Consider the following 9,689-nt stretch of genomic DNA (forward strand, 5'->3'; position numbering starts at 1 on the left):
ATATTTGTTCAGAAAGAACAGTAGAGTGAATGGCCAAATCAGTCCATGCATGTATGAAATCAATGCTACAGTCTACCTGCTGTCAAGTATGCGTACCTAAAGCGCTCCTGTTTGACGTTCCCTGGATAGTTTCGAAAGAAAAGGCTTATTTAATGTTCTTCCTTTTCACGAATAAAAATGTGATGAACTAGGTTTCTGGCTCTTGGTTACAATGGACTGATTTAGATTTCCGAGTAATTCTATTCAAAGCCTGAACAAAAGCGTCTTTTAGAGGATACCTTACACTTCACCTGGACTCAGCACTTAAGGGCAATTCAGATAAAAATCTTGTAAGTGATTCAACAAGAACTTGTCCGCGTATGCTTTATTAATTCATAAGCCCTTCCTCGGCGAATTTAAAGTATCCCGTTAAAAGTGTCATTTCAACCAAGTAAATGTTTTTTAATCATAACCAAACTATAGGAAATGCGTAATCTGTTTTACTGCACATAACTACTGGTCATAATTACCGGTGAGATTTTTTAAAACTGTACATGGTAAATGCAACCTTGCTGTTAAAGAAAACTGGAGTAAAATCAGATTTTAAGTACATCCCTAGAAATGAAAAAGTGTGTTCCATCTGAAATAAAGATTAAATATGACATACTATATGCACTTTAAGTTTATTGTGCAAATATTACTGGACAAATTCAGCCCTCTAATCGACAGGGTCACCATGATGCTTCCAAACAATAAATATTGCGGACATCTATAAAACAGTACTGAAACCTTAAAATATACACTGGATTTCTAGACAAACAACCCAGCCAACTTCAGGTTAAACCATTAACTAAACAGCAAACGTCATATAACTGTACACATTTACACGTCATTTTTTAGCTCAAATATCGGCATGATATTTGTTTAGGTGGATGAGTAATTTCTTCATTGATTGAATACCCAATGTAAAGTACATTAGCCAACATAATTTAACAGTTATCTAGAATTATTTAAGTGTTTTCCCTAGCAAATAATTCACTTTTTGACATCGTCAACCACCAACGACCGTTTGCGGATTCAAACAGGTCCGCCTAGCAGGTGCACTTGCAACAGGTGGAAATACAAGACGGTGTCTTTTGTAGTATTCAAAATGGTAAGGGGATAACGGTTTCCAAAAACAACTTCACAGTACAGTTCTACATATATTAGGCATAATAATAGGCATACGAGTTTGTCATGTGTTGTAGCCTATTGTTTTAGACTTCTCTTGATAGAAATGGCCTTGTATTAAGGCATTTACTTATATACATACCCATGTGATAGGCCTATTTAAGTCGACTCGTATCACATGTATAAACTTGTGCATGAATCTATTAAACCGGGAAGTACAGTCTTTATACATAAAAAAACTCTTCTGCCCTGCGTATCACAACGCCGCTGCGTAAGCAGGGTAAGGTTCAAGCGGAGCTTTGCCCATTCCCGGTAGCAAGATGTAAGCCAAAGGAGGTTGGAGACCTGCCGAGGGCCAGCCAGTACAATTACAGGGGATCATATACCCAGGATTGCCAGGGGAAGGATGGGAATGAGTGTGAGTGTGCGTCCCGCCTCCAACAGTTCCAGTTCCGGAGAAGGCAGTTGCGCCACTGGGATACCCGAGCGAGGAAGCGTACGGAAATGATGGCGGGGATATCTCTGTCATCTTCGACCCAAAGTCGAACAGAGAATAAGGGTTCGTAGACACAGAAGGGTTGAAGAAGACCCTTGCAGCCGCCGCTGCAGCAGCTGCGGCTGCTTTTTCCGGATTCCCAATTAGGGATTCGGAGAGAGCTCCAGTCGGAAAACTGCTTGCTTTCAACGCGTCGTGATCTCCAAGGCTGTAGGGTACCGGGAAAGCAAACTTATCTTTTTTCATTAACGTCTTTGGCTTCCGCCGAGGTCTGTATTTGTAGTCTGGATGCTCCTTCATGTGCATGGCTCTCAGTCGTTTTGCCTCGTCAATAAACGGCCTTTTTTCCGCCTCGGAGAGAAGTTTCCACTCTGCTCCCAGTCTTTTGCTGATTTCTGAGTTGTGCATTTTAGGATTCTCTTGAGCCATTTTCCGGCGCTGGGCTCGGGACCACACCATGAAAGCATTCATAGGACGTTTTACGTGATCCATAGGTTTAGACATTTTGATTCAAGGCACTTCTACCCGACCAGATTAAAATCTTCAAACAGTATTGTCAAATTTCCCTCAGGGTTTCTGTTCCTACAGGTAAACCTTCTGGCAGAGTTCACTCAATATACATGCCATGCAAGCTTGTCACCTAGCATGGATATGACTGAGTTGAAAACACGTATGTGAGACTTTAGAATGATTACTTCTGGTCATAAGTGCTTTGTTCACTTACTTCAATCTCAGTTCTTCATCACGTTGCTGGAAATGTATCCGTTTTCAACAGGGATTAGAAAACGCGCAGTCTAGTTCGCAGAGACTCTTGAAAGTTCGGTTAAAAATGTTTTTTGAAAATCCGAGTAATTAAGTGCAGTGTAAAAGAAACAAACAAATGTTATCTGGTTCCGGAAAAAAAGCAGGTGTTCCTTAACCTGTTTCCCTCCCGGTGTCCGTGCTTGTCAAATGCAAGTCTCCAGTAACCAGCACGCACGCAAGTGGCTGGTATCTGAAGTCTGCCCCATGTGAAATAAGACTCGCTTCAAAAGAAGGCTCCGCCACGCATGCGCAGTATGTATCACGCGAACTGGCGAGGTAGAGTTAGACATAGGGAGAAGCCGCCTGTCAACGCTTGCAGTTTTTGCTTGAGACTCTCCAAACATTTAGCAGGGAACTCGGGGACCGAAAGGGTATGCCCATACATAAGTAATCATGTCTGGGAGGAAGATTGTCGCTGTCTGTTCTTAGCCGCTGTTAACCGAAAGGTTTTACTGACTCTTTGTATTATTATTATTATTATTATTATTATTATTATATTAATATTTCGTAACAATAATGATGGCTCTAAAAAGATTCTGTAACATGATAATTATATTGGTCTCTGCTGGCCATTCTAATTCATTCATTCATTCATTAATATCCTTCTTCTTGTACAGGAAAACCGTTCTTTAAAATGAGTCAAACACGTTCTAGGTCCGAGTAAGACAACAATTGGGATGTGCGTTTCGTTGTAATGCTATCATATATTTCACACCTGTGTTTTTACGGTAAGAAAAAAAGGTAAATGATTTATAAACTCATAATCAGGGGTTATATATCATACTTCTGTGACCTTTTCGTATAATTTCAGATGTGTGATTAATACGTGATAGTATGACCTCGAGTTAGCACAATGAAGGAGATAACAAAACCTAATGAAAAAGAAAAAGGAAAAAACAGAATGGTGGGGTTATCGTTAATTCTCTCTCACTCAGTCTCTCTCGCTCTGTGTGTGTGTGTGTGTGTGTGTGTGTGCGTGTGTGTGTGTGTGTGTGTGTGTGTGTGTATGTGTGGTAACAGTCTAGGCCTACAGTATGGTTGGCAAATTCCGTTGTAGCCTACTTTGTTGAAGATCATCAGTCTATGTTCTCATAAATGTATTCTTATTTCTTCATCATTCGGAATGTAATTGCGATTTCTTTGTTTGTGTAGCTAAAGTGTTAACTAATGCACTAGTTAATAGCCTATTAGCTGTGAGTTCTGGAATCAACAGGCAGATTCCTTATCACTTAACCAACTACGTCGCTACAGTTGCTAGTTACAAAGCCGTAACTTGACTTGTATCAGGTATATAATGTAATTGCCCTCTATCAGCTCAAACAATATGCATGCACATACTGCAATTCAGTTCAATTTATCGCATGGTTGACGTTAATTTCAAGTACAATCTGTAGAAGATACGATCAAGAAGAACTCGGCAAGATCATTTTTAAAAGGCTGCTTGTATTCTTATTTTCCACACTCACTTAAACTTTCGAGAACGTGTCACATTTTCGAATAGCCTATTTCCGATATTTAGCATGGGGTTTGCTCTTGTATCTCGTAAAGCACACACTTCTCCAAGGGAACAGTAAATCAATTTGGTGTTGTATGACTGATTCTTAATTGCTGCGGAATCATCTCTGTATGTGTTTTTACTTAGTGACGTATATTTCAGTCATATAAACGCTAAACGTACAGGTACTTGTCACATCTATTTGGGAGAGAAGTCACTATCAGGTTAGGCAATGACTGCTTTTGCTAAATGAAAAAAATATCGAAGTAACAACTACGACTACGAGGAGGATCACAGCATACCACTGTACTACTAAATAATATGAATACCTTTGTACAATTCAAATACTTAAAATGCTGTCTGAACTCGCCATTTAATTGATATGGAAAAAAATGTTGATCAACCAAAATATTTTTAATAAATGCCTTCTTCAAATATGTTATCTGTAGGCTACGTCAAAACCGATGGGGAGTCAAAGTTGGATAAATCTACAACCAACGGTATGAGGACTCCAAAAGAAGACACGGATAATATCAGATAACACGATTCTCATAAATCATTTATGAGAACAATTCATGTAAGAAAAGTTATCTGTGTTTGACATGTAGGACGTTGGAACAACTAAACCGGATTCGCTGCGCGGAGAACACTTCAGGCTTCATGTTGCGCTCTCCCTGTCCTTCGTTTTAGAGTGATAGACATTTCCAAAATTAATCTTAAAGAGAAACGTTAATGTCGCCTTGTATCGTGGAAACTGCCTTCAGCTTTGACATCACTCTGTTTCTCTTTTTAAAAATAGTGGAAGACGTCTGATAAGGTGAGAGTGATGTGTTGGATCGTTCCTGATCGATGGCATAATTAAGCATAATTAACTTCTGTCTTTAACTGTATTTGTGTAATTCGTTGCACACCTTTTGTGGCTTTAATTGTAAAAAAAAAAAAAAAAAAAACAGCGTGCTATTATGTAATAAATGTATTTAAATCTAGGAGCCCGGGTCCTTACTGAAGGGAAGCGCCTAGCTTTTTCTAAATAATAACAAAGGTTACATCGCACTTTTATTAAGATAAATAAAAAAACAAGGATACTAGAGGTTTATGTTTTCGATGAATAGCATATTTGAAAGCAGTTGCTCAATTATTTTTATACCATAAGGGATAATACTCAAATACAAAACTATGTCAACAGAACATATAATGAAGCTGTAGAATGTGTAATGTGCTCGGTAATAGCTACAATGATATACCCTTTCATTACAAAGCACATTACATATACTTTTTTTCTGAAGTACAGCTACTGTATTTCACAAACTGGATGTCCCAGTTGGTCGGAAACACCTTTACACACATTACAGTTAAACATGTCCTTACAGATCAATTCGTAATACTGAACCATCATTACTGAGTGTATACCGATAGACTAGCAGACACGTACCTACAAACACTCCATTCTCAGAAAAGGGATGCTGAGTGAGCTCTTTATGCCATTAGTATTGTAGCCGACCTCTTGAGCGGCTCTTGCGTTTAATTACTTGTAATATTCACTACTTTGAAATGCACACTGAATTATTCCACAGAAATACAATTAATAAAGAGTAGGCCTATATGAGCATGGCGCCTGTGTCTAGTATTTTCAAACGGTTTTATTACTTATTAATGAATTCACACTGTCCCATTGTGATGTTCAGGCAATATACTGTAATGCAACAACACAAAATGTAATTCATGATTTTATTTCTCAAAGTTCAGAATAAAGAATTCTGCTCATTGGCTGAATCTATGCCTTTTGCCTTTTTTGTGAAACAGTTACAGAAAACATCAATTACATCTGTTGTTTTAAGCTGAGGGAAAAGAGTACTGTGGGTATATTGAATCTAGACGCAATTATGAAAGGGTCTTTAAAACAGTCAAATATCAAGCAGGTTTATTCTCACTCAAGTAAAAGAAGACTGAGAGCTGACACCAACGTGTCCTAAAGAAGCCATCCAATAAAGAATCGATTTCATTAAAAAAATGAGACAATGTATACAGTAGAAGATTTCTGTTGCTGTTTCTTCATATCAGTGGTCCCACAAATGATACCTTTGCTGATGGGAATGTTTTCTCTTAAAAGCTTCTGGAGGAAGTGGGAACAGCTTGAGTATAACCATGCGATAAAGAGAGATTCAAACCAGTGAGATGGAGCTCCAAATTCCCAACCCACAGCACACTGTAGCGATAAGGCTAAAAGTGAAATAAATGACACGGCAGGCGGCTCTCTCTGTCTAAATCCTGGTGGAGTAGGAGGTAAGTCTACATGTTTAATACCCTTTCTTGGTCAAGACTAAGGCCTGGATTAACTCAACACCTTAACCTACAACATAATCATCAAAACACAAGGCCAAACAAATTTTTTATTTATGGAGAGCCCAAGCTTGTTGTTTGTCCTCTTATGTTTCCTTAGTGATTTCAATGACGGATACTGCACATCCAAAGTTTTACTGCACTGTTTACTTATGTCTCCAAATGCAGGAGAGGAAAAGATCCAATCATTCACAAATAGGAAATCGTTTTCAAGTACAGAGGGACATTTACCGTCAGTGCTTTTCTCATTTTTTATCACAGAATCTTGGAATCTCTGGCATCTTCTATTTTATAGAGTCAGCTGAGAGGAGTAAACACCAAGCTATTAACAGCCTCTTCAGACGCAGTGATCATTGCGTATTGAGGAAACGATGAAAAGGTTTTACATTATACTGGAGGTCTTGAGATGAGGGGGGGGTCAGATGAAGTTCCTGATCAGCCATTGGCTGTTTGCTGGAGGACATTGTGTGTCCCTGACCTCTGACCACAGTATGACCCTGCAAAAGGAAGGTCCTGCTTCCTGTGTGGCACCATATGAAGGTTATAGCACGTTTGGTACTTTTATGAAAGATTCATATATCCGTGAGCATGAGAGGGTGGGAGTGAGAAAGAGAGAGGGGAAGAGAGACAAATAGAAGAGAAAAGCGCTAACCAAAATATGACATTATTAGTTGTAAAATTTACCAACTGCAAATCAATTTTCTACCCAGATTATTCATCTCATACATTCTGGGGATCGAATGTGGGTGTCGTTTGTGTGCATTAAGGATTACAGGATGCAAGGTGTTATAAATGCCAGTGATTTGATATCATTTCATATCGCTTTTAAATAATCAAACCACATAGCTCTTAGCACCCTTTGGTCTTAATTAATGTGTCTATTTTGCGAATGAAAATTTCAGTTTTCATGTCAGCATGGAAAATTTGATAATCTGGTGTCTCATTGTGGAAAACAGAGTACTCACTTTAATACCATTGTGTGTTGAAAAGCCACATCACTACAATGGCATGTTAGTGTGTACACTGTTTTTAGTAATGACACACCAGATTATTAATTGCTGCAAAACAGCACGCTGAGCCTATCAATAGAACATTTAAATTACTGTGAATGATTACATGATGTTTTTATGCACAGAAATCATTACATGAAACATACTTTGTGTGGCTGCATAAGCTTTATGATGCATTGCACTTGAGCATCTCAGAGGTGTCAATCTACCTGATCTCTGCAATGCTTTAAATGTGCACTGTAACCCTGTGAATTTCTATTTAGAGTATATGATGGACAGGACGATGTTTCTAAATATATGTACATTGAAAGTGTGAACATAAAAAAGTTATTAAGAAGATATTTAAATTCAAATGACAAATAAATTGTATTGGGTTTAACACAAATTGTAACTTCATTTGTTCACTGTACAATAATTGTTGTTGAAGTCAATACTATCCTGTGCTGTCGCTGTTTGAGTAGCCCTATGCTTAATATAAAAATCTTTGAAAAGCTATTACATTAAATATTCTTTAGAATTTTTTGGCCTTCCATCTGATTACATATAAAGTACATGTAGAAGTGATAAGTACCTGACTGAAATATACTGTTTTAATCATACATTGTACTAAATTATTTTTCTATTTATGTCATGTAAAGAGGTTTAGAGTGAAATATTTCACAAAGAATGTTCTCTAAAACATTCTCATAGCTACAAACATTCTGAAAACAGCCGAAAAAGTAAGGATAAACGTTTAGGAATGGGGTCTGAGCAGACGTAGAACAATGCATTGAAGTGAAAAGTGGCTTCCCGTTATCAATTTACAGGCTTCCACTTTCGTTGCTGTGCTAATTATGATTATTTCAACAATTTGTCTCTATGAGCTTAAAATTGTTCAGATGAAAATGGTGCATAAGCTAGCATTCTAAGATCAATAGCACTGCTCTTTATTTGAATCCCCTTGAAGAATTACTTCAACACATCCGTGAAGGTTGCTTAGCCCAGCCTGTGAGTAAATAAAATTTAGTGACATGGAACCGTGTTGGTCTCTTCCAAAAGCCTGCAGTGAAGAAAGCAAATCCAAAACACATAAGATATTTTATGCTTCCATATCTTATTCAAATACACCTAGGAACATATGTAGCCTTGGAGAAAGTTATAATGACCTCAATAGTTTAGTCAGATGTAAAACTTGACTGATTGCTGTAGAAATAGGCTTGTATTTTGATTAAAAGGCTCTTTATTTCTTGTTAAATATGCTTCTACAAAGCCTTGTAAGTGAATCCAAGTATTAGTGGAGAAAATAATGAGATTTGCAAATGTGTTCTGTACATGTTAGCGATATTGAGTCACACTAAGAAGTTTGTAAATAGAACAGAATAAAAGAAAGGAAAAACTAAAATTTTGACGTGCTGAATCTTCTAAACACTACATGACCTATTTTGCACAGTGTGTGGTTTACAAATTCAAGAACTGCCAAATTATTTCTCACATGCTTAAAATTATTCTAATTACACAATCTTATATTTTCCCCAGGGTAGTATTTGGTGTCTTTGTTCCAATATGTCTCTTTGAATTAGAATCGTAAAGAACCCCCACATACAAATCTTTGTGTGCTAGATCTACCGCATACAACTAAAGATATAAATATACATATACTGTAATGAGAAATAATTTGTCAATCCCTTCAATCATGATGACATTTCAAGATTAACAGATCAGAGGTTTCTCTGCATTTCAGCCAAATCCACAATAACCCCTAATACAATGATTCTCTGGAGTTGGTGTATTAATGACATTAATGTGGTCCACAAAAACATGTTCCATCCATATCCTCTACTACCTATTTTAGTTGGCTTGTTGTTTATTTTTAACAAAAGGTATGAACTTAAACTAAAAAATGCAACCTTTTCAATTTTGTTATAGCAGTTAAGGACACGGGACAGGCATTTAGATTGAATGGGGGTCACTGCAATAAACGGAGGTTTTGTCAGTTTTTTAGGAGCTGCATTTAACAGGCAACAGATAATATCCATTGTACTTTCTAAAAATCATAGTATGACAAAAGAAAAGCAACACAGGAGGACAAGAAAGGCAGATAACGGCTGCATCTTTCAACATTCTGAATTAAGACATGCTAGATATCTATAGTAAGTAGTATCGTTATGCCTTTAGGCTAAAAAAAAAAACATGGCAGGTAAACATACTTTCCAAGGAATATGACCTCCATAACCAATTGTCAAAAAGTCAGATTCACTTTATGGTGATGTGGTATCTGCCAACCCCCAGCAGGCATTTAACACTAAAATTGCGCACCCCCACCCTCCACCCTCCACCACCACCATAACTGTAACACTGTAACTTTGCACAAGGGGAAATAGCTAGATTCCTCCAGGCCCTGAAAGGACTTCTGGTT

General features: G+C 37.6%; 1 protein-coding gene across 1 annotated transcript; it reads right to left on the bottom strand.

The window, feature by feature from the left end:
* Nucleotides 1-711: 711 nt before the first annotated feature.
* LOC118789443 (transcription factor Sox-21-B-like) lies at nucleotides 712-2,629 on the bottom strand. Its single transcript, XM_036545865.1, has one exon. It carries the CDS (start codon nucleotides 2,147-2,149, stop codon nucleotides 1,406-1,408), a length of 744 nt encoding a protein of 247 aa, XP_036401758.1. The 5' UTR covers nucleotides 2,150-2,629; the 3' UTR covers nucleotides 712-1,405.
* Between the last annotated feature and the right edge of the window lie 7,060 nt (nucleotides 2,630-9,689).

This window comes from Megalops cyprinoides, chromosome 14 (assembly GCF_013368585.1).
Source record: "Megalops cyprinoides isolate fMegCyp1 chromosome 14, fMegCyp1.pri, whole genome shotgun sequence".
NCBI classification, from domain to species: domain Eukaryota; kingdom Metazoa; phylum Chordata; class Actinopteri; order Elopiformes; family Megalopidae; genus Megalops; species Megalops cyprinoides.